We start from the raw sequence: 26241 nt of genomic DNA on the forward strand, positions 1-26241 counted from the left end.
TCATCTGGGACAGGCCTGCTTGTTGTCCCCAGAGTCAGAACTAAACAGGGGGAAGCAGCGTTTAGTTTCTATGCTCCACATATCTGGAACAAACTCCCAGAAAACTGCAGGTCTGCTGCAACTCTCAGTTCTTTTAAATCAAGGCTGAAGACCTATCTTTTTGATGTTGCCTTTCTTTAAATAACTGTTAATTTCTTATACTGAAGCTGCATTGTTGACAATGTATAACAATCTAAGCATATAAAGAGAAATTCCTAAAACAAATAATAGAATTGAATTTATGATTATTCCGGTGACATTCTTTTGCAGAAACAGACATATCTCTGATTATTTCTCTGATGCAGGCATGACAATAGTTGACAGAAGAGACAGATGTTGGGCTGGTCAAAAAGTTAGTCGAAGTAACTAACTAATTTAGGCATAAGGCCTAAAAAGAAAAATAGTCTATCAACACTCTGAGTGAGTTCCTGACTATTTAGAGACAGACTGCAGAAGAAATAAAATAGTTTAAGAATACGTTCTTGGCTATTAAAAGATTTTTGTCTGCAGGGCTGTACCGGGTTTGCCGAAAAAAAGAACTAAGCTTTGCGGTGACGACTACATCGAAAAAGATAAGAGTATATTCAAGAAAAGCTTCTGTAAATATGGGGAATGAAACCTCAAATACGTGCGACGCATCTGGACCCATAGTGGGTGAGATGGTTAGAAAATATGGACCGGACTACATGAGATATCTGTCATATTGGTCAAAAATCTTTGGCTTTCCAAAAAATGGATCACTGAGTCCAGGAAAGTTATTTTATCTGCTTTTATATATTTAACTGTTTTAACTGCTCTTCAATGTTTAATTTCTTATACTGCACTGTAACTTTTTTTTTCTCGTATTTTATCTGTTTTTAATTTTTTAATCTGTTTTCATATAAAGCACTTTGAATTGCCCTGTTGCTGAAATGTGCTATACAAATAAAGCTGCCTTGCCTTGCCTAGTTCTACTCAAACATAGGGTCAGTTTTAGCAATTATTACAGAAAGTTAGTTTTATAAGTCTTACCTACTGCATCTTTAAATTAAGCTGCAAGTCCTAAACAAATCAAGTTAAGATGTCTTTTAGATATGAATGCTGACCATTCAAATTACACGATATTTGAACGTTTTCCTGTCAGTCGTTGTTTTTTAGTTACATTATTTGAGACCAAGTCCTTCCAATGCTTAGGCCAAATAATTAAATATGCAAATCATGCATGTTTTTCTCCGATTCATGACTCCCTGCTAAGTTTCACATTTAAGTTGTGAAATGAAACTATTTTCTGTTTTCAACAGTCAATTCTGGCTTTAGCTTTACTGATGATAACACATTTACAGCTGCTGTCACTGCTGTCAACCTCCTCAAGAATAGGAAACAGCTTGTAACTGTTGATGAAGAAATGCTTGTAGGATCATAATTTAACGGTTATCTCTCTAGAGACATACTTAACAGAGTGTTAATCACTCAAAAGCAAAGAGATACGATATTGTTATTAAGCCCCGACGCAAGGCAGGATTCTGTTATATTTCATCGTAATCAATCGTCAGTTTAATTAAGTTTTAATAATTCAGTGTATTCATCTAGCAAGCAAAATGGCACGTGGGATAGTTTAGAATTGTTACTGTATGTGGTCACGTGTGTATGTTAAACACGTGCTTTATGATGCCTTCAGATGTGACTGAGTAGAGCAGAAATGAAGACCAAAACAATTTGTTTAAAAAGAATTGAGTGCAGGGTGCCAAGTGTTAGTGATACCACAATCTGCTTTCCTTCTCATTCTTTTTCAGCCTCTAACTGTGAGTCTGACCGTGTGGTAGATGTCCAGGGCCCAGTGACAGACCACAATTAAACTTTTTTCCAGCTTGCTTCTTATGGCACAGTCTGTTTCCTATCAGGAGCTGCCCTCTTATCACAGTATGATTGAGTGGTCAGTCAAAGCGGTGTGTGCGTGCATGTGTTCTCACACACCTCCCCATTCATTCACAGCTCATTGATCTCACTTTGAGACACGTTATGATCAATATTATATTCATCCCAACTGATAGATTGCATTATGGTGAATGGAGCAACGATGAAAGTGTGGCCAGTCAGGCAAGAAGAGTTTATGATCCTATGAGTTTTATGTGTGTTTAAAGATGTCTTGTTTTATGTCTGTGTGAACAGCATTTACAGTAAGTGTTTGATTTACATTGTGTGTGTGTGTGTGTGTGTGTGTGTGTGTGCTTTACAATCCGTGGAGAGTGTCTCTGTGCCACCAGATACAAGACTCAGACCAACATGCTTTTGAGGCAGGGAGGACAAGCGTGAAATTAATTGTTCCACTTCATATCCGGCCAGTGCTCTTCTTTTGAGGGAACAATTTGTCGGCTGGCATACAAGGGAGGGTATAAAAGGAGGAGGGCACAGCAACGATTTTGGTGTTCCTGGGAGATCCTGTGATCTAGCAGTGATTTCCTGCTGTGGATTTGGGCTGACGTTCCTGTCCCCCTCTCAAGTAACAGACTTGTAGTGTTTGGAGTGAATGCAACATCAGTCAAAATGCAATTGTTTCAGACAGCCCCTCAACCCCTCTCTGTTTTCCCTTTGTTTCTGCACACAGACGCACACTTAGCCACACACGCAGAAGTGGTCCAGTGATACTGTTTTTACTGATGGACACAATGAAAATCATGCCTTTGCTCACAGGGAGGATGTGCAATCTTGTTCATATTTAGTTATTTAGTATGTATGTTGTATATAGTATTAAAACCCGACATGTTTGCGCTCCGTGGTGGCAAACCACCATTGTCAGTCTGTCAGTTGCTCCACCACTTTGGTCCTGACTGAAATATCTCAACAACCATTGGATAAAGGATTGCCATGAAATGTTGTGGTCCCCAGAGGATGAAGCCTACTGACTTTGGTAATCCCTGATTTTTTTCATAATGCCACCATGAGGTTGACATTTGTGGTATTATAGTAAGTGAAATATCTCAACGACTATAGGCAGATGCCATTACATGTGTACAATCGATAATGCCCCCCTTAAAGTAATTACATTTCCCTCAGCCTCAGCTGTACTTTGTGTTTAGTGCTAATTAGCACATTCAGATGGTAAGATGGTGTTGACAGAAATGGTCCAGTGACACTGTGGCAAAAAGCAGAATTAACTTCAACCACCACATGATGCCTCTGGGTCCTACCTCTTCTCTTTTTCTATCCTCACCTCCTCTCTCCTTGTCTCTCTGTCCCCACTCCCCTTCTCCTCCTCCCCGAGTCATGTTGGCTGTAATTGCAAACATGGCTTTGGGTAGTCAGTGGCCCTTTGTATGAAATGATGACACTTTTGTTCTCATGAACAACTTTTAGGAGAATACATGTTTTCGCACTGTAGGCACAAGGTTTTACTGTAGCTTGCGTTACTGGACACATACATGCACCTGGAAGCATATACACACAGAAAGTGAACTTCATCCAGAAAGAAATGACTTCCCAATGGTGGATTTCTGTCCTAAATAATTCAGGTCTATGTCTGACATATTTAAAATGTGTTCAACCAATATTAAATATTGTCTTTTATATTCTCCACATGTTGGAAAAAAGATAAAACAGAAATATAAATTAGGCTGCAAATGTTTAGTCTGTTTAATGTCAGAGTTAATATATATGTTTGTGATGACATCACTGACATCAGGGGCTATTAATTGTGCTGTATTGATGTGGTAGTAGATGTATTCAGACCCCTTTAAAAGGGTTAAAAGCAATTTGAATTGTAGCAATACCACAATTCAAAAATACGCAGGCAGATTGGTGCCTGTCATTTACAAGTTATTGTAAATTATTTACAAGTTATATGTTATATTATTGGACTATTGCAACTAATGCATTCACGTGTAAGCAGTATTTTAATGTTGTCTAGTGGCTAATTTTAACTACTTACGTATCTTATGTTTTGTATGTAAAGTCTTAAAGGGGTGATAGAATGCAAAACCGATTTTACCTTGTCATAGTTGAATAACGACAGTTCGGTAGGTAAATAGGACATAGATAGTAACTCAAAATCCCATTGATACCCCTATCCTCTGCAAATCTCACATTTTGAAACTGCCGCTGATAACGGGCGAAATTCACTTCTGAGACTTTTTTATGCGAGAAATCAACTATGTAGAGGTCAAATATGGGCCGTTTTACGAAAATTGATGGCTAATTGCAAATTTTCTGCGCCGCCCGACATGTCCTACTTCATAGACTCTGGCTCGCTGTGAGCTAGCTGGATCTCCGTCACGAAGGGAAGCCCACGGTGCTCCATACCCGCGCAAAGTCACCGGTTCTGGGTTACTGGACTACAAAATGCCGAGGCCCTAATGGTGCTCCAGGGCCTGCAGCTAGCCGCGATTCATAGGATTGAAGGGACAGCAGCAGCTAACGAAATCCCTAATGTTCACAAAAATGCATTAAATTGAAATTGGACACCATAGTTGGCTTTATAAGACCTTGGGGTAGATGTTATATAAGTGGCGTGACGAAATTCAAACTGTAAATATACTTTAATTATGCCGAAAGTGAAGCTAACTAGTCGCGATCTGTAAACATAGGATTGGAGGGACAGTCGCAGCTAACGAAACCCCTAATGTTCACAGAAATTCATTAAATTCAAATCGGACACCATTGTTAGCTTTATAAGACCTTGGGGTACATGTTATGTAAGTGGCGTGACGAAATTGAAACTGTAAATATACGAAAGTTATGCCGAAAGTGTAGCAACGATCTTTTCCCCCAGATTAAATGGGACACATAGCCTAGCTTGGAGCTCCGCGGAGCCCCGAGCCCCGGTTGTTCAGTAACCGAGAAACGGTGACTTTAACTGGGTATGGAGGTTGCCACTTTCTCGTCAGACTGTGTGGAGCTCCTAAAGTCCGACACGTCTTACTAAATTTGCAATTAGCCATCAATTTTCATAAAACGGCCCATATTTGAGCTTTATATAGTTGATTTCTCGCTTAAAAAAGTCTCAAAAGTGAATTTAATAATGAAATAGCCTGACAAACAATGTATACCTTTGCAGTATCTGAAATATGAGACCTGCTGTCTTGTCTCCAATGTGTTTCTATGGGGTTTGCTCAAACCAATCAGCGCGCAGCTCATCTAAATATTCATGAGCATACCATATTTGGAAGGAAAACTCTTGGTCCAAATAGAGCCATATTCACAGGGTAGTTAAGGGCCTAATAAAATAGCATTCTGGCAATTTTCAGCCCAACCAATGTTACATACCCTATTAGGAGACCTTAAGAAACTGTGTAAAATACCCTATATAATCATTCTATCACCCCTTTAATCTGCAAATGAACTGCAGGTGTAACTATAGGTGATACATGTAGTGGTTTTTGGCACGAACAGCGGTAACGCTAACGGATGTGTAACGTTACGTATGGCCGCTGTTATGACTCGGGTGCCTGGGTCTGTTTCCTGACGGTTCAGTAAACTGCCGTTAGCGTCCTTAGCACCGGAGTTAAGTGCTGACCGGGTGATGATAGTGGCTGGCTGGGGGCTGGCTGGGGGCTGACTGTGGATTTGTCCCCGGGGCTGTTGTCAGCTCTCATCCTGACTGAAGCCTTGCAGCGCCGGGAGAGTGAGGCAGATAGACAGGGGTGTGCTAGCTGGCTAAATTACCATTAGATTAGTTGTCTATCTATACAGTTAACGTTACTGATGAATTCGTGGGTTTGCCCAGAGTTGTTAACCGTGGTCAAAACAATCATACTAAAAATAACTGAGCGTGTTGAACGATGTCGTAATCTTATGTTACCCACCAAGAATTAGCTAACGTATAGACCAAGCATTAGCATTAGCTCCTTGTCAACCATATATATATATATATATATATATATATATATATATATATATATATATATATATATCTATGCTTGTCAACCAGCACCTTTACAGTAGGCACCAAAGCACTTTTCCTCTTCGGTCCCCCTACAGGTTGGAAGCAGAATTGTCTATTACCGTTACCATTATTCTTATGTCTCATTTTTGGAAACATTATTTTAAGGTACAAAAGAATCTTTGGTGTTGGATCGATCAATATTGAAATCAATCAATATCAATAAATAAGGTCTCTGTTGTATTATTGTGTTGCAAAGTGGCGTGTAATCAATGACAAAACGATGCCATGTGGCAGAAAAAAAGTTGTATTACGTTTACTGAGTATAACTTTCCTTGAGGTTTGTATCGAATTGTGGGTCAAAAATCATGATTCAAACTGAATCGTGGGTTTGGTGTATCGTTACAGCCCTAGTAGTCCCTGATACTCCAGTTCCTTTCTGCCCATTTTCTTACCCATTTACATCGTCTTCCATTTCTTCCCTACTCCGTTATTGTTGATCATCAGTATCTTGAGGGAACATTGGCGAAACTATTACTAGAAATGTCATGCACACTAGAAACTTTCGTGTGTATACCACAATTGCTCATTTCAGCGGCCTCAGTACATCAGAGAGTCTGTTAATGAAGACTTATTGGTCTCTGTGTAGTCTATTCTCGCCTCCTCCAACACACACACACACACACACACACACACACACACACACACACACACACACACACACACACACACAACACACACAACACACACACACACACACACACACACACACACACACACACACACACACACACACACACACACACACACAGAGGGTTTTCTGAGCCGTGTCTCTTTTGTTCATCAAACCAGACTCATCCACTTGTAGCCAGACAAGCAGGCAGAAGCAAACAAAAGAGACAGGGCTGCTTTTTGTGAATGAAAACCAAATAACACAGCTTGAATAAGACAGGATATTATGGCACAGACTTGTAATTCAGAGTTTTATGCTTGGCTTCTTGGCACATGCTTCCGCCTCTCCTTTTCTTTTGTGAATGTTCAGCTTAATTTACTAAGCCAGAGCGACGAGAAACATCTGTGCAACAACAAAATCAATAACACTGTTTGAGGTGTAAATTATGTTTTTTTATTTAATAATTAATACTGTTTTTCTTTTGGATTTTTTATGCACTATTTTGAAATAGTGTAGTGTTTTTCAAAACACTACACACAATTAGCACAACCACACACCCCAATTAGCAGAAGACCTCAGACCCTTTGCAAAATGAAACACTTGCAAAAACTATACACTAATTTATGAAAACCATATTTTGTTACCATATGAAACACTTCTGCTGAAAGTCTTTTCCCCCGGGTGATGTCATCCGCTGGGTTTTGGGCAGAGTCTACGTAACGCCATGCCTCCCGGTCTTTTAAGTCTTGAATCTCCGCCGCTCTTGTTCCAACGAAGACTTTAAATCGACATGAGTCGGACTGCAGCCAGGATAGGACGGTGGTGGAGTCTGACCATAAAACAACCTGATGGATGGGCAAAGACAGTTCTGTGCTGAGTACTGTGGATAATTGGGCTCCTGTAAGTGCCGCACAGAGCTCTAACCTTTGGATGGTCTGCTGCTTTCTTGGTGCTACCCTTGACCGAGCAGCTAGAAAGGCGATTTCCACCTGACCGCTTTGGGTCCTCAGTCATGAGATAGGCTATTGAGCCATAGGCACGCTCAGACGCATCACAGAACACATGGATTTCTCTTTGACTGTTGCCAGGGTCCATCTCTGAGCTGGTGTAGCATCGTGGTAGAGAAATGTGCTGCAGGTCTGCAACTCGCTCTCCCATGCCTTCCAAGCGTGAAGAAGCTGCTCAGGCAAGTTAGGATCATCCCAGTCACGTTGCTTAGTCCATAGCTGCTGCACTATAACCTTGGCCCTTGTTGTGTAAGGGATGATGAATCCAAGGGGGTCGTATTGGCTGGCCAGAACTTTGTAAATGGTACGCATGGTGACCTGTGGGAATACCGGCAGGCGTAGCTTGTAGGATAGGTGTCCGTGGGGCAGTGCCAGTGCAATTCCAATGTTGATTCCTGAGCATCCGGTTGGCCTTGTGCTATCCAAAGATCGGCACTATCTGACATGCTTCAGCTGGGAGGTGACTGATAACAGCTGTTGCTTGCCCACTGTCTCAGTTCGAAGCCCCCATCGGCAAGCACGTTTAGCAGCTTATCAACAAGGACTTCTTCTTCTGATGGTAAGCTCTGCAGACAGTTGTCCACATAGAAGGACTGCAAAACAGTCTGGCGTACATCCTCTCCTGGCTGGCTGTGATCCAGCACATGCTTCTGCAATGTGTATATCGCACAACAAGGACTGCACGTTGTTCCGAATGGGAGAACTCGCCATTCATAAACTATGCTAGGTTCCTCTCGCTTCAGATCATGCCACAGGAATCTAAGAAGCGGATGGTCTTCGGGGAGCAGTCTGACCTGGTGGAACATTCCACGAATATCACTGCTGATGGCGACGGCATGCTCCCGGAATCGAAGTAGCACAGCCAGGAGGGAAGACCCCAAGGTGGGCCCAGGAAGGAGAAGCTTGTTGAGATTGTCACCCTGGAACTGGAACGAACAGTTCCAACAACTCTGTTCTTACCATTGTGCTGGACCATATGGTGGGGGATGTACCAGCTGTTCTTTGTTTTCTTTGTTTGCTTGACTACATAGCCTGCCTCTTCAAGCCTACAGATCTCAGCAATGTAGGCCTTTGCCTCCTCTCGTGATTTAGCCAGTCTCCTCTCTGTACTGTGTAACTGTGGGAGCACCGCCTCCTTTGGTGCTTGCAATTGTGGCATGTTAGAGACACGCAGTAGGGGAGTGGCATAACGCATAAGTCCATTATCATCTACTCTTATGGTCTTGGTTTTGAGAAGCTTTATCGCTTCTTGGTCCTCGTGAGACCTGGTGCTGGCCTTCGCACTGCGCCATGGCAGCACGTCCATTTGCCACAGTTTCTCAACATTGCTGTACAGGTCTCCATGCCGTGGCTCCGGGCATGTGAATAGACAATGCTGGTCAGTAAAGCGGTGCAGCAGCCCCTGAGCTGGACCCTGCAATGTCCAGCCTAGGCATATATTGATGGCGGCAGGACCCCCTGGGGGACCAAAGCAAACTGGCTCTATGGGCGAGATTAAGTGGGATTTGTCCGAGCCGATAAGCAGCACAGGGCAGACCCGGTCCAAGTCCTGTAGTGGTAGTCCCCTGAGATGTCGGTACTTCTCTGTGTTGACTGTGTTAGTGAGCTGACTGGGTGTGTATGTTCAGCCAAACCCAGTTTGTTAGCCGTGAAGGCACCTTGGATCTGATAAAGTTTCTTTGATTGAGAGGCCAGGGAGAGCCTGAATGATACAGCCGCCCCATGGAGGATATGAAGCTCCTGCCGCACTGTCCGCAAGCAAATCCTCTGGTTGTCCCTGGAGGCCCAACTGCTGAGCTGCGGTATGAAAGAGGATTGTCCGCTCTGACTCGTCATCCAGGATCGCATACGATTCTAGGGTCTGATCTCCGTAATGTAAGAGGACTTTAATGACTTTAAGGAGAACCTTGTGCCTTTCCACTGGCCGATCAATCTAGAGTACTTCCTCTGCAGTCGTTGGAGAACTGTTGCTGTTCACCACTCGGTTAACAGCCTTCTCATTTACCTCGTGGAGCACAAGTAGGTGCTGATTGTTGCATGTCTGGCAACACATCTTCAAGTTGCACTCTGATGCTCGATGGGCTCTCCCACAGCACCAACAGGCCTTAGTATCCTTGATCCAGCTGTGTTTCTGAGGTGTTGTCAACTGCTTGAAATTAGTGCATGCATTTAGTGAATGCCTACTACTATCACAGTATGGACAGTATTTCTTTGGCCTTTCTTTGGAGACTTTAGGCTCAGGCTTGCCCTCAGCCAGTTTATTTTCTGTGCCGAGGAAGATGGTTGTGATCTTCCCAGAAGACTTTGATTCCTTCCGTGTTTCTTTCCTTGCTGATGTCTCTCCCTTTGAGCCGTATCGGGCAGTATCCACTTGGACTTGAATCTCAAACTCTAACCAGTCCGAAAGATCAAAAAGCGTGGGAATGGGAGTGTGATGAGGGTGAATAAAACGACGGAAACTGGCTCTCAGGTCATGAGGTAGCTTCCCTAACAACCTAGGCACATGGGACCCACACTGCAGCTCCATTTTCCCCTTTCCCCCCAGCTGCTCCAGCATGGTCACAAGGGAACGCACCTTTAATGCAAACATGCGGAAGGCCTTTACATCCCCACTGGATACATTGGGAGCTTCCATTAACTCTGCAATCCTCTGTAGAGCGAACTGATGAGGCTACCCGTACTGCTCAGTAAGAGCAGCCATAGTGTCTGTGAAAGGGTACTGTGAGTTTGAGTAAGAGTCAGCAATCAGTAGGGCTTCCTCAAGCTTCAGGTGATCAACTAGAATTTGGAACTTGAACCTTTCAGTTGCATCAGCTGGTAGGATGTTGTTTAGTGCAACTTTCAGACATGCAAACTCTCGAGGATTTGGATGAACAAAGTCTGGTATAGTAGGCGGTGGACCTCTATATGACCGTTCTTGGCCACCAGCTGGACTGCGGCTGCAGTGTCTGGAGTGAGAGCGATAGTATCGTGGGGAGTAGTGCTGCTTGGTGACTTCCCAATTACCTCTCCCTTCTGTACGGTAATGGTCAGGGGAACAGAATCTGGGCCTCTCGGCGGTGCGACAATTTTCAGATGAGCGGGCATGTGAGTACTCTGGGGAGTAGTGACTCACAGGAGAATGAGCGTGGCTGCTCCTTGGTGACTGGCTGGGTCTTCTCACCGATCTGTATGAATGTCTCTGATGTATGTGGCGATACTCAGGAGAACGGGCTTTATATTGCTCTGTGGAGCAGTGGCTATACTCAGGGGAACGAGCTTTACAATGCTCACGGTGCTCAATAGGGTAATCCTTTGGATCACCTGAGTGAGCATAAAGTCGTTGTCCACCTTTCTGCCTTTCACCTCCATCTGCCATGGTGAGTTGTAGATCTACTCTATTCTGCTGGCTCTCGAGAATAGGCTGATTAGATCCTGATATGGAACTTTGTCGAACAACACAAGGAAAGTCCCTATTCCCTTCTCTCATCTCAGCATCATCACTTTGATGCTGAACTGTCGGCTGAGGCTGAATTGCAGGTTCATTAGTGTTTTGTAACCGTTGGAGTACTCTTCCTAGGTGTTGTAACTGCTGATGAAGCTGCTCGTCTCATGCGTAGTTTGGCGTCTGAGCTGCTCTAGCTTGTGCTCACTCACTTTAGCCTAGATCCTCATTATGCAGCCGTAATTCCTGTATGGACTCCAGGAGAGCTTTCTGCTCGAGCTTTAAGACTCTGTTCTCCGTTCGTAACAGATCGGTCCTCTCATCCCAGCTTTCCTGTATCACCCATTGTGATAGGCTGTGCTGCTCCCGACTTCCTGGTGAAGATGAGCGACTGTGGTCTCTACTCCTCTCATACTCCTTTTCCTCCCTTGCTTGGTCGGTTGGAGCGTGTGTTGATGTAGGCAGTGAACTGCGTCTCCTTGTTTCTAGACCAGTAAGATAGTAGTCCATCAAACGTGCTGGAAGTGCAGTCTGCCTCCGCACCCGCTCTGTGGGCGCATCTGGATAATCTGACATCGTCAGTGGGCCTTGATCCGGCTCGAAGGACCATGAAAACACGGGTGCACGATGGTGCTACCCATGTACCGGTAACTGACTGGTTAGTGGTGAATCCGAGTCCACTGAAGGGGGCCGACGTTTTGCTAACGTTAGCGTAGACAGCTAGGTAAATATTACGACTGCCTTTGGAGTTTCTTATATCTGCGTCAACTTAAGACATGTGGCGTTAGTGTTCCTTTTGTACCATAATTGTATTGAATGAAATGTTAAACTTCGCTCCTATGAGATGGGTGGATTTTTTTTACGTTACACACAAAGCTAACTGGCTATAGTTAGCCTGTGCGTATGCTAGCGGAATTAGCTAACGTTGCGTAGCTAGCCAGCAGCTTCGGCAGTAGTTTTGGTGAGCTAACCACGACAGCTAACACATCCACAAGCGTCTCTATTTCAAACATCACTGCAGGTTGACTGCTTTTAGCAGCAGAGGTTGATTGTGGGCGACAATACTGTCGTGGTTAGCTCACCGAAACTACTGCCGATTGCCGAAGTTGCTGGCTGGTTACGCAATGTTAGCTAATTCTGCTAGCATACATACAGGCTAACTATAGCCAGTTAGCTTGGTATGTAACAAAAACCCACCCATCTCGTAGGAGCGAAGCTTAACATTTCATTCAACAAAATTATGGTACAAAAGGAGCACTAACGCAACATGTCTTATGTTGACAACGTGGATGCAGATATAGGAAACTCCTATATCTGCATATCGTAATATTTACCTAGCTAGCAGTCTAGGCTAACGCTGTTGCGCTAATGTTAGCAAACGTCGGCGTAGCTAGCTGTCTAAACTTGTGAAAAGCCGAACAGCATCCCCGTCCAAGCTGTGTTTCACTTTACCTCCAATATTATTATACACATAATAAAGACACATGGACTCGGTCGAGACCAAAAGCTATATTTTGCAACACCAGTGGCATAGACCGAGACCATAAACAGTGAACAGAGACGGGGCTTTCGTCTGTCTTCTCCCCAATGTGACGTAATGCAATGCACTGTGGGGGAAAAGAGAATCATTGCAAACATCTGTAAAATAGTACTACTTTTTCGTATTTTATTCCGTTTTGTGATATCCATTGTATTTGATGTTGTTGGGTAACAGTTTAAATGTTTATTACCAACAAGCAAATTGCGCAAATTCATTAGAAAATAAAACCTGCAACATGGGCTTTAAATCCCAAATTAAATAGACAGCATTCAATATATCTGTATATCTAAATCCTTACCAGTTATAGGCATATGAGCTAACAGTTAACATTAACATAGAAACTATCATACATACATTTAAATGCCCTCTGTAAATTGACGGTATTACATGGCTATGCTGCCGCCTGCTGGTAGGGGCAGTTAATTACATTTGACCTACTTCCACTTAACTGCCGTAAAATCTGCACTCAAAATCTCCGTGATCTGCGTAACTACAGCACTGTGGAACATTTGCCTCCAACAGAGTGACAGCAATAACCCATTGTACCATCATTACTGAGATTAAACTACACTCAGTTATATTTGCACTGAACAACGCATTCAACAAACAGAAACATAACTCCTGCAGCGCACATGAACAGATGCGCAAATATTAGCTTACACATGAATTAGCACGCTCGTGAATTAGCCTACTGTTGCTAACATGCATTTATAAATCCTACATAACATTGTCCTGTACCTACAGGACGTCAGACTTACTTATTGATGCACGCACACAGTAGTGTCCACAAACTTCCAATGATGGGAGAAAAAGAAAGTGATATAGCGGTTCACGTTAACGCCTTTTTCTCTCGCTCGAGACCGCTGTGCCTAAGCTGAGGTGCAGAGCATGACCTTACCGCATGCCGATACGTTACTAGTCCAGATAGAGCGAGCCACTGATGACAGGGAGAGAGAGAGTGTATCACTACAGCCAATCCAGTCTGCTCAAAGTAATGGTCTTTTTTACATCTGCAATTAATTACAGAAAAAACAAAAACAAACAAAAAAAAAAGGATCTGAAAAAGTACAGAAAATACTAGACATTATCTCTTCGCCTAGCTGGATCTGGCCAGAGAATTTCATCAACATCACAGTCGATATACTGTATTCCCATTGGCAAGACAATGTGGGAAGAACCGTCTTGAATGTTGAATCCATCCTTGCGCAGCTGCAAGTCAACCTGTTCACAGGCGTCCTCCATGGAATGATGGGTACCTCTTCCTCTACCTCCTTCTCCTCCTCTGTGGATTCCCCCTTTCACCCTCCCTCTTCTTCTGACTCCTTTCATTTTGATTGAAGGCAGGTGAACTTACCTGCTGCATTTTTATAGTGCTTAAACCTGAATGGTGTGTCTACAATTAAGCAATCATGTGTTTACGCACCTGATGGCTGTGTTTCACAGTGACATCATGATATAGTTCTGTGTCTAATGTATACAAGTGTGCAGGGCATGGAATTAACACCCGACCACCCGCCAAATGCGGGTGAATTTTGCAATTGGCGGGTAACACTGTCAATCTACCTGCCACATTGGCAGGTAGCCAATAAGAATTGAGTGATTCAGACGCGTAACTATTGGTAAGCAGGGTACACGGTTGTTTACGGGCCTGGTCCAATCAGGGGCCCGCATCACTGGAAGACATTGATTGACAGCCGGGGCCCCCTATCACATTTTCATTACTCACACAATCTCAGCAGTCCCACGTGCAGCCACTGACCAAGCGGGAGTGAGGGAACGGGTAAAATGTATTTCCTTGTTTCTGTTATGAAGGCGAGACGTGTGTGACTCAAACATCTCACATTTACCAACAAAACGTACAGCGAAAGACCATGCAAAACATTTCAGACCGTCCTGCCAACATGTATACATTGTAACATCAATGTACGCTGTAACATTTTTTCACTCTAAAGTCTAAAGTTTCAATCTGTCGGCTGTCTGCAGCGGGCGGGGCTGTTGCTCCGTTTCCTCTGCGACTGACGCGCGCACGCACACACACACACACACACACACACACACACACACACACACACACAATCACACACGGTGGATGCAGGACAAAACGCAGATGAGATGTACAGTTTGACATAAATTGAGGACAGCTACGCTCGTTATTGTAAGTGCAATGATAAGTTAAAGTCCAATAAGTACTTTATTAAACTGTATGAATGTGTGTCCCAGGCCAGGATAGGAAATTAACTAACAAAGAACAAGCCACTGACAATGACCGATATGTTCATATTTGATTCATTCAATAAATTATTTTGTGTCTTAAATCCACTAGCCGTTTTCATATTATACCTTTATAACATATAACATTTGCAGCATCTTGAGCCTTTTTGGTAAGGTTCCTAGAAAATCTCAGCCCAGAGTAATTCATTAATAGTAATAATTATTATTTTACCCAAAACAAGTTTCCTTTTTATTTTTATTTTTTATTTTTAAGAACTATACAAAAAAAATATGTTCATGTGTTATGGTGCGCATTCACCAGTGTTGTTGTGGTGGTGCGCATAGGCTACTCCTGATTTTGTCAGTCATCTCATCTCTTATATGCAGTGGCGTACCGAGCCAACACCGGGCCCCTAAGCAGGATTATCAAGGCGGCCCCCCCTACTACAGCACGTGATGATGGCGCAATGTCCACGACTCGTGGACCACGAGTAGGCTACCATGAATAGGACAGGATAGGATCATAGAGACACAGTAATTCCTGTTTTTCACCTTTTATGAGGCACAAAAAGAAATGGCTGGTAAAAAGTCACTGTGGCAGTGGCTGGTGGTCAAAAAAGTTAACTTCATGCAAGTGTGTTTAGTGTTTTGCAAATCACTGTGTGTATTGTTTTGCAAAAAGTGTGAGGCTGACATTGTGCTTATAGTGGTACACATCCGGGCCAATGTTTTGCTCCTTGAGTGTAAGGTTTTGATAATTGTGTAATACTTTTGATTTCAGTGTGTAAGCAATCGGCAAAAACTGTAAGTCAGAAATCCAAAGAGAGAGAGAGAGAGAGAGTCAAACAGCAGGGAGGTTGTGTGAGAGCGGAAAGAGGACAGTGGGCTCTGGTGACGCGTTAAATGAGCTGGGATTTTGGGGACTGGTGTTCAGTCTTAGTGTGAAATGAAGTTTTTCCCCTTCAATAATCACTTCATTATCAAAACCCAAGGAAATGACACACATAGATACCAACACATGCTGTATTATGTTATTCAGGAGTCTAAACTCTAACACTGCATTGTAATGAATGTCCAACAGAAGAGAAACAAAACAAAACAGATGCATGCATGTACCTACTGTATCTTGCCTTCTATAGTTTACATATATCTTTTGGGTCTACTGTGTACCTATTGTATTATTTATTGAGTTTTGTATGCATGTGGGTGCATGTGTGTACATTCAGCCTTGCACATGTCTCTGTTTTTGTGTGGTAAAAAGCAGCCTGGATATGGGGAATCTAGCCTCTAATTGTTGTCCCATAGTCAGAGCACACTGTGTAGGAGAGAGATTAGCAGCATCAGCTCATTCATGTGATGCGGCACAGCAGAGGGGTGAGGGGGGAGAAAAAGTGAGGGATTGAGTTACCACAGACCATACAATATGTGTCACCACTGCTGGTCCCTGTCTTCAACACAGTTGATACTACTTTTTGCAGTGGACATATGAGGTACTCTGATATATACTGTATCTTGTTAGGGGAGAAATAATTTCTTCTTTTTCTATTTCTTCTTTTTTGTGTGTGGCATTTTTAGGCCTTCATTGTTGATAGGGCATCTTAGACTTGAAAGGGGAGAGAGAGGGGGAATGACATGCAGCAAACGGCCACTGGTCGAACTGAACCCGCGGCCTCTGCGTGGATGACTGAGCCTCTGCATATGGGCGCGCGCTCTACCAGTTGAGCTACCCAGGTGCCCGAGAAATACATTTCTGACTGGGCTGTAGTTTTGTTCATGGGCAGAAGGTTATTCCGGGTTATCAAAGCACAGGGACATCACTAGGATTTAAAGACAGGGGGTGCTTAGCCCCCAGGGTATTTGTAACTTGCGTTTGCAAATTTTTGCACTCACATCTTTTGTTACTGTATTAGAGCTACACTTATTTCAACAACCAGTCAAAAAACCAAGATGTTAACAAGTAAAAAGTGACAGACATATCCTCTTCTTCCATTTCTACTCTGTTCAACAAAAGTTACTGTAATGTTAGCTTTTAGACACATCAAAGCTGCATGGGGGAATTTACTTAGGCCAGACTTTGCTTCTGATCAGATCTTCTGTAAGCAATGACTTAAATGCTATCTGTGTGCTCGTGTAAATGTGTGATAAAGTAATACCATACTATATCTAATTCCTCTCTCTATAAGATAAGTTGTCCAAAGAACTACTACTGTGCATGCAGTAGCGAGTTCAGACCAAAGAGACGAGATGAATCCTCCAGTTACTTGCAACGCTCCGGTCTGCAACGCTCTGAAAGCTGCCAGTTCACACCAATGCAACGAGACGGTGCATCATCTTGATAGCACAACGACTCTTTGTACTTCTGTCTAACTTCCGACTTTTCGGCTATTTTGTAACTGGATATATATCATTTGTTGCTTCTAAATATGAATGGGGATATGGTTAGTGATAATGAGATGCTTGATACAATTGCAGAATCTTTGATTCTCTGCTTTGTTTTAATGCCGCTTGGCTCTCTTCAGTAGCTACCTCTTTACCTCAAGACTGGCTGCACAGGGCAGCTTCAAGATGTGACTGTATATTGTATGCAACACACTGAACCCCACCATACTACGCTGCTGTCAGTCATTATAGTGTGGTTAATGACATTATTGCTAGCTAACTGAAAACGATTAGAAAATCATCGATCTAACAAAAGGGAATGTTTCAGTCACAGCTGAAGACTGTCTAATCCTGTCTGATCACTCATGTTTGCGATACCACGTGAACTCCAATGTAAAGGATTTATACAATGGAGGTGAATGAAATTAGTTTGTGGTGCTCACTGTGTGGAAGGATTATGTTTAAAAGCATTTTTAAAAGGATTTTTCTTAGACTTGTTATTGAGAAAGGTCCTAAGAAAAGTCTACATCAGATTCAGGACATGTTCTTAAACTACAGAATTCTTCGCACCTGTGTTCTTATAATGATGAATCCCATTGTCCTCATAAATTCAAAGTGTGTGTTCCTAATTGACAAATGAAAGCCCATTTCCTGTTATTGGGGTGGCAGCAGAAATCCCAGAGGTGGATATTTGAAAGCCTAGGCGAATTAAATCAAAATAATCTGCAAGAGGTAGTAAGAAAATGTTTTGTTGTCATTTGCTTTAACCGATTTAATAAAAGAACAACCCACAACCCCATATCTCAGCAAGATGGCAAGTAATTTTTTTTTTTAAACCAATAGGAATGATGGAAAAACCAGGTGCAATGAGATTATATAAAATGGAACCACTTCTTTGTTAGTTGCAAAAAGTTAAACCTGAAGCCCAGCTCACATTATACAGTAGGTTAAAAGAAATCTCCCTGGTGAATTGAATACATCTACGACTGGTAAATCAGGTCAGTATCCAGGTGCACAAATGTTCTGTAAATAGAGCAATCTTTGGGGAAAAGGGAAAGGAAACATTACTTTGTGCTCAACAGCAAGTTAGGCCAAAACAGGATTCTTGTGATACAGCGTCACTGCTCAGCAGGAGATGAGCAGCTAAACTAGTGGACATAAACAGGTGCTCCAGCTAAGCATTACATCCCAATACAAACCCCCACCTTCAAAGCAAAAAAATGTTACCACTTTAGTAACTGTACAAAAAGCAACTATTGTATTAGAATATTATTTCACCTTATTTTGCCAATAAAGCCAGTTGTAGAAGCTTTCCTGTCCCCTCTCCTGTGAAATGGTGGTTCTGGATGTATGTCAGTTGGCTTTCCTGTGATATTGATGTGATGTGAAGAGGATAGCTTCAGGCTAATTAGGCTTGGTTTGCCCTGGACTCGGCTCTGGTCAGCTTGACTGAACATAGCGCTGCAGACAGCCTGTGGTCAGCTGGACCCTCTTAACCTCTCACTGGCCACACGGACGTGATAGCAAACACATAAACACTTTGGCTCAGGCCGTGGGCACTCAGTGCTTTCCTTATGGAATTCCTCCTTGGAATAGTAAAGTGAAATATCTGTCAGTTCTGGGCCAGTTTCATCGACAAGGATTTAGTGGAGCTGTAGACAGAAATATAAAGATTTCAATAGAAAAGACTTTGGAACTGTCTTTAGAAAGAATTCTTAGCTATGACTGCATCCATGAAGTCAGCCCAGTCATTTGTATAATTAGCAAAGGAAGTGGGTGCAGTAGAGAAGAAGAAGGATGATAGAGGAAACAGGGGGATGGACAAACTAGAGAGAAGAAGAAGCTTTAGGGAGCTGGTAAATGGGAATGGAAAGAGAACATTGGTGACGAAACCAGTCAAGCCAGTTCAGGTTTGAGCCGCTGCTGAGCTTTAACAGCCCACCACCGCAAGCCAAGAACCAGGATTGGCTTAAAACCTGTTCCTCTGACACACTGCAGTTGTCAGTCAGCCAGTAGGATTATCATTCTGATTTTCATACAGTTACGGTTGCTGCGTTTTGGATTTCTGAGTCATCAGCCAGTCACTTTGATTGGCCACAGAAGATGTTACTTGAGGTTGCAATTAATTAGCAGTGCTGTTGGGTCAGGGACTTTGAAAGGTTTGTTTGAAAAATGTTAAACTTAGTTGGGGTAGTCGTCATGCAGAACAATTCTGAAGAAAGAAATTGTATCTAAGAGAACATTAAATTAACATGTATTCAGGTGCATCTTCCCATTGCTTCGTAGGATTTCTTTCTTTATTTCCTTGCCTCTTTATGTCTGATCCAATCTTTACCATATGCAAAGCATTTTTGGATGGCTGCACCGGAGCTTTTGAAGACAATTTTGATACTCCAAACTGTGACATGCAAATGAAATTGGCAGCGAAGGCACCACTTCGGCAGTGTTTCAAAGGCGCACAGGCTGTTCAGTGTTATGGTTGTGAACAGAGTGTTGATGCTATGATATGAATAAAGATGGAACAGTGAGTGTTTACCCTGATGAACCTGATTTTATTCAACCATTCCCTGGCATCTTACCGTTAGTAGCTCTTCGCTCTTCCTGCTGCTGTTCCTTTAAATTTCTCCTTTTCCACTTATTCAGAAAGTGAATAGGTGAACTCCATTATCACCACATTCTTTATTATACTATAAGTTGGATGTTAGTTTCTTTAAAAAGTACCTTGATAAATCAGACCCTCTTTTCTCTAACCACTATAATTGCTATCACAAATCCCTTCCACTTTAGCTCTTATTTTAATTCTATATTAAGCCAAATGTAAATTTAGCGATTTGAACCTGATTCCCTCTACTTGTGCCCACCTGCAGCTCTTGAAATACAAATAGCATTTCACACTGCCCTCTGACCTACCACTTCAATATTATCTTCCTCTGTTCATCCATCATCCTATTCCTCTACTTTATACCTTCATGTTTCACCCTTAACATCCCTCCACCTTCCCTTTCTTCCATATCCTACTTGTCTTGCATCTCTTTGCACCCACAAAGTGTTTGCTCTCCCTGTCTTTTTTTCTCTATCTCTCTCCTGTCTGTCTCTTTGTTTCTCTTTTATCTGTATATTCCCTTTCTCATGTGTTTGTCTTTCTGGCTGTGTCTTTCCTTCGTGATGAAGGCAGTCAAGCAATGTACCAATCATTCTAGCAAGATAACAATCAATGATCAAATTCAGTGTCCCCTTCACAGTTTTTTGGGGCTCGATAGTTTTCACTAAGTTTTCCCCCAGTGGTATTGCACAATACACTAACTAGTCTCACTCAAGTGACTCAACATTTTGCTCAGCCTCTCTGCTTTTACTTATAACCTTCAGCTACAACTGAATAATTCACCCTCATCATACGATATGGTATGAAGCAGAAAAATATTCCTCTTTGTTTTGCTGTCCTGCAGTTTTTCAGATGATTGCCTGAATCCAAAAGCTGTCCCTGTTCCTCCTCCTACCTTGATTTCTCTCCCCTTGCCCTGCTCGTCATGTGTGTTGCTGTACAGGAGCAGCTAAGAGCATGTGTCTAAGCAGGTTGGCATAACATTAGAGGGGGCATGCTATTTGATATGGCGGTAATCTCCTGTTAAATCCCCCAAGAGTGAAACACAGCCGCCTGCAGCTTAACAGAGATTTCAAAATAGTTTTCTTCTCTTCTTCCTTTTTTTTGCACAAGTATACCTCCTCACTTAGATCATCTCTGCATGTGTGTGTGTGTGTGTGTGTGTGTGTGTGTGTGTGTGTGTGTGTGTGTGTGTGTGTATGTGCCATGTATGGGTGTGGAATTAGCGAGACTTAATGTCACTGTCCCCGGTTAAGGCGCTGGTTAAGTTAAGCACCCTAGTATTGGTTTATTGTGGAATAATGTGATTTAATGTAGAGGGGCAGCAGTGTGTCATCAATGTTAAATGTGTGGTTGGTAAAACTTGAAGGAGGCTGATAATTCTCTTGGCTGAGCTCATTGGTTTCGTTTGTACATTAGTTTAGAGAAGCAACTCGCTATATTCCACTATTGAACGACTAATAATGCATTTTTGGTGTTTGGTTTTATTTTGTAACGTTGCCATTGCTACTTCTGGCTACTCTGAATATGCAACATCTATTCCATGTTTGTAAATCCTGGAACAGGAATCCCTGTTTCCTCAGGTTTTCTCCCATTCATTTCCTGAACTCTTTTTTTCTCTTAGTTTCTCCAATCCAAGATCTACTGTATCAAATAGATTGGGTCTTAATTATGCTGTAAAGAGCCTTCTGAGAACTTGTGATATAAGTTTATATAAATACACTACTTTTTATACCTTACTTACCTCTAGAAAATACCTACAAAAAAACGAATGCTTTCATAACTGATAATAAGATGTGTTTTAAAGACATTAAACACATGACTCATGCAAGTAGTTGAATGTGGGGTTATCATATTTTCCCCATCACCTTGCTTTGCCTGAGAAATATGGTTATTTGTCAGATATGATCAAAACATTACTGTCGATAGGAGCCTGAACATTAGCATGAACTCACACTGGGAGGTCCATGCTACAAACTATCACATGTAGTGTAAAGCAAAGTAATACTTGCCTATTTGGAGTTGTAATGAAAACACATTGTTCAGTGGTTTAACTGTTGCAGTAATTCAAACCTGATAACATGAATGTGTTATTTTCTTTCAGAAATACAAGGAGTTTGAGCGGGCAGTGCGGGTGGAGGAGATTGGCGGGCTGCGGCTGGTAAAGAGGCTGGCAGAGGACATGGAGGAGATGTTTCACAAGAAAGCCCAGGCAATGAAGGTACCTTAATCATCATCTATCACACTTAACCTACAGGTACCTTAGAATTGATCAATCCAATCCATCCAATCCAACTTTATTTGTAAAGCACATTTAAAACAACCAGGTTGACCAAAGTGCTGGACATTGACATGATTATAAACACGAGTAACAAAACAAACATTTAAAACAAATAACAGACTAGAAAAATAAAATGCAGAATACAGAATACAAACTCTCAAGCAGGTTTGAAAGCCAATGAATAAAAGTGAGTTTTGAGTCGTGATTTAAAAATGTGAAGGCTGGGGGCCAATCTGACATTTAGAGGCACTTCATTCCAAAGCCTTGGGGCCACGACTGAGAACGCTCGATCTCCCCTATTTTTGAGCCGCGTTCTAGGGACAACAAGGAGTAGCTGGTCAGCAGACCTTAACCACCTCATAGGAGTGTGCGGCTTCAGTAGTTTAGTGATATAAGCTGGGGCTTGACCATAACGAGCTTTAAAAACAAACAACTGAATCTTAAAATGTATTCTAAAGCAAACCGGTAACCAGTGAAGGGAGGCAAGAACAGGTGTAATGTGATCTCGTTTCCAAGTTCCGGTAAGGAGCCGAGCGGCAGCATTTTGAACCATTTGTAATCTTGATAGGGAGGCCTGGTTAATACCTAGATATAAAGCATTACAGTAAGCCAGGCGAGTTGTAATAAAAGCATGTATAACCCTCTCAAAATCAGTGAACGATAAAAATGGCTTCAGTTTGGTAAGCAGCCTGAGTTGAAAGAAACTAGCTTTTACAACAGAATTGATCTGCTTCTCTAGTTGAAACTCACTGTCCATTTTAACACCAAGGTTAGTTATCATGGACTTGACATAGGGTGTCAGAGGACCCAGGTCCAGTTGGGAGGCACCAAGAGCACTACTGGGTCTAAATATCATGACTTTGGTTTTACTTTCATTAAAATGTAAAAAGTTTAAGGCCATCTAGGCTTTTATGTCAGAAAAACAATCAAGCAGTCTTTTTAGGGAATTATCACCCTTACTTTTTATAGGCAAGTAGATCTGTGAGTCATCTGCATAGAAATGGAAGCTGATGTTATGCTTCTTTAAGATGGAACCAAGGGGAAGCAAATACAAGGAGAAGAGAATCGGCGCCAAAATAGAACCCTGAGGAACTCCACGTCAGTGGTGCTGCGGGTGAAGTAGAGCCACCAAAGCTAACTTTGAACACTCTCTCTGATAAAAATGGTCTAAACCATTGGAGTGCCATGCCTTTAATCCCCACAGTGTGCTCGAGACGAGAGATAAGAACACTGTGGTCAACAGTGTTGAATGCTGCCGTGAGGTCTAAAAGCATAAGTATTGCAGAATCTCCAGAGTCTGTTGAGATTAAAAGACCATTAAAAACTTTTATAAGTGCAGACTCTGTGCTATGAAATGCTTTAAAGCCAGACTGGAACATCTCAAGGATACCATGCAGATCTAAAAAAGACTGTAGCTGCACGAGAACTGCCTTTTCTAAAACTTTGGACATAAAAGGAACTGCAAGAACTAAGGTGTCTAGATTTGGCTTTTTGATAAGAGGCTGCACCACTGCCTCTTTAAAACAAAGTGGCACATGACCAGAAGTAAGGCTACTGTTAATAATTGCTTGGATGTTTGGTCCAATAGTGTGCCACACCTCTTTAAAAAGATGAGGTGGTACAATATCAATAGGACAAATTGAAGGTTTTAAATGTGTAACAATATCAGTAAGGGCCGAGAGGGATAAAGGCTCAAACTTAATGAGAACTGCTGCACACACTTTGGAAATGGAGGGGTCAAAGGCTGGAATTGAAATACTAGCTCTAATGGTGGTGATCTTTTCCACAAAGAAGTGGAGAAATTGTCTGTGCTAAAAAGAACATGAGGTTTATGGCAGTTTTTTTCAATAACATCCGAGAGGTATTTAGCCTTTTCAGCTTTAACAGTTCTCTGGTAATTACACCAACTATCGTTTAGGATATCGTAAAATACCTGCAGTTTATGTTTTTTCCACTGGCGCTCAGCTTTCCTACACTTTTGCTCAGCAGCTCGAGTTAAGTCATTTATCCAGGGTTCAGAATTCGGTTTGGAACGCCTGGGTTTAAGTGGTGCAATTGTGTCGAGAATATTGCTACAGGTAGATGAAAAAGAGGAAATCAACTCATATACCTAGACAAGCAGATGACCCTATATTCTCCATAACATCATTGAACGTTTGGGAGAATTGGGCCGCAGTGGCAGGTTTAATCATCCTGCGGAGACGAGGCGGAGCGCATTTCTTAACAGTATTAGTGCTGGGAAGGGAAACATCAAATAAAACCGGTGTGTGGTCAGAAAATACAGCTTCGTGTATTTCGATATCAAAACACTTCAAATACAGAACAACTCCTATAAAAGCACAGGGAAATGTAAAGATTTGTTTAAAAAAAAATTCTATTTTATTAACAACCATCTACATTTCACACGTACTGTAGTACATAATACATAACAAAATACATAATATAAAGTATAACATTTTTAGTTGTATTGGTACATCTATTCCCAGAGAGGCTGGGAATGAAAAAGCAAAGGTACTCGACTGCGCTCAGCTCAGTAAAATCACTTGGTAAAGAATTTATTTCCCTCTGCTGACCCTATTCGATGTCTGAAGAAGTGCTGTAGTGTCACATTGCCACAGTGAAACCAGACACGTCATGTGTTTGCTGTGTGTATGTGTGAGAGAGATATGTGAAAGAGCGGGTGCTGTGGGTAAGGTGACAGACAGAGAGAGGCGGTGAGCCACCCATTAGTGTCCATGCCACTTTATTGATCTGCTCAGACCAAACATCAGTATCTAAGAGACCACTTTAAGAAAAAGCTCTAAACTAAGCTCAAATCATTTGATTTCGGGATTTTTATGTGTTTATCACTTGTTTTTTTCAATTCTGCTAGTATGTGGACAGGACAATGTTAGTATCCTGGGGTGGACAAGTACTGTGCTTGAGTATATGTTTTAGGTATACTTCTACTTAAAAAAAAACATTTCACATAGGAATATTGTACTTTTTACTCCACTACATTTATTTGACAGTTATAGTCAACAGTTACCTTGTGGATGAGATTGTACATGCTAAACATATAATCTGCTAATTAAATATACATTTTTATATTTAAGTAACATTTATGTAAAAATTAAAATACCACTAATATATGCATGCATCAGCCATAATAATGCAATAATTATATGATAAAATTAACCCTGAAAGAAGCCATTCTGCATAACGAGTACTTTTGCTTTGATTCAAATTTCTTTAATAATTCTTGCGATGTATGGATATGTATGTTTGTCAATGTTGTAACAGGTGCAGTTCATAATGTGTCCACGGTGCACTGCCTCTCTGGCTGCAGCTCTAGCTCCAGGTGATAGATCTTATCAGGACAACATGGCGCTGTTAACAGAAATTGGATTTCTCTCTGAGAGTCGGGTGCATGGATACAAGCTGAAAGGAAAGCGAGGGAGGAGAGAGAGAGAGACAGAGAGAGAGAGAGAGAGGGGGGCACAAATAGTGACAAACCATTTCCGTGCTTTAGCTTTACCCGTGCCTGTGTTATTATTCTTATGTATGGTACCTTTGCCTGCTCGGATTTCATGACCATCCCTGATGCACCGTGTTACATTCCCTTTGAAAGCATTCACATTTCCACCTGTCCACATGCACAACAGTCGTCATTGAGCACATAGAGAAGTATTTCATGCTATTGTGAGTCATCTGGCATTTCAGAAATATGACTCCTACTCTTATACAATGATTGCTGGAATGAAATCAAGGTTCTAATTGAATTTTGTTACTGGTTATGTAAAAACTATTATATTAACTTAATGAGTTTTCTAATTATAATGAACATGGTTTTGGAATTAAAACACTGCTATACTCTTTCCAAACCAGTATCAACTATATTTAACTTATGTAAAAAAAAAAGAGATATGTCTTGTCAACCTGTTGCAACTGTCTGATAAATGTAATTGTTGACAAGTGTCTGTGCTGTGAGATCAGATGTATTGAATCTAGTAACATAGTTTTCTGTGTGTGACAGCTCCTCAAGAGTGCGTTAAAATCCTAGAGATTCGAGGACTCGGCTAGCTAATAGCTTCTCTAAAGCCGCCTGCCCGGGTGCTGGCTGCCTGATAATTACGCATCTCAGTGGGGTTGAGTGTGCCAGTGTGTGTTCATATGTGTGTGGAGTAAAAGTTATGGGGGTTGATGAGAAGATGAGACAGAATACTGGTCATAGGGGTGATGGAATTGCACT

At 42.0% G+C, this 26241-nt stretch overlaps 1 protein-coding gene across 1 annotated transcript in view; it reads left to right on the forward strand.

Annotated features, from left to right (window-relative positions):
- Positions 1-26241, forward strand: part of cacna2d3a (calcium channel, voltage-dependent, alpha 2/delta subunit 3a) — a 166607-nt gene that overhangs the window by 19499 nt on the left and 120867 nt on the right. Inside the window, exon 3 of the mRNA XM_078253980.1 lies at positions 21834-21950. Within this exon, the coding sequence (XP_078110106.1) occupies positions 21834-21950 (117 nt within the window). The remainder of the gene's footprint in view (positions 1-21833; positions 21951-26241) is intronic.

This window comes from Sander vitreus, chromosome 7 (assembly GCF_031162955.1).
Source record: "Sander vitreus isolate 19-12246 chromosome 7, sanVit1, whole genome shotgun sequence".
NCBI classification, from domain to species: Eukaryota; Metazoa; Chordata; class Actinopteri; order Perciformes; family Percidae; genus Sander; species Sander vitreus.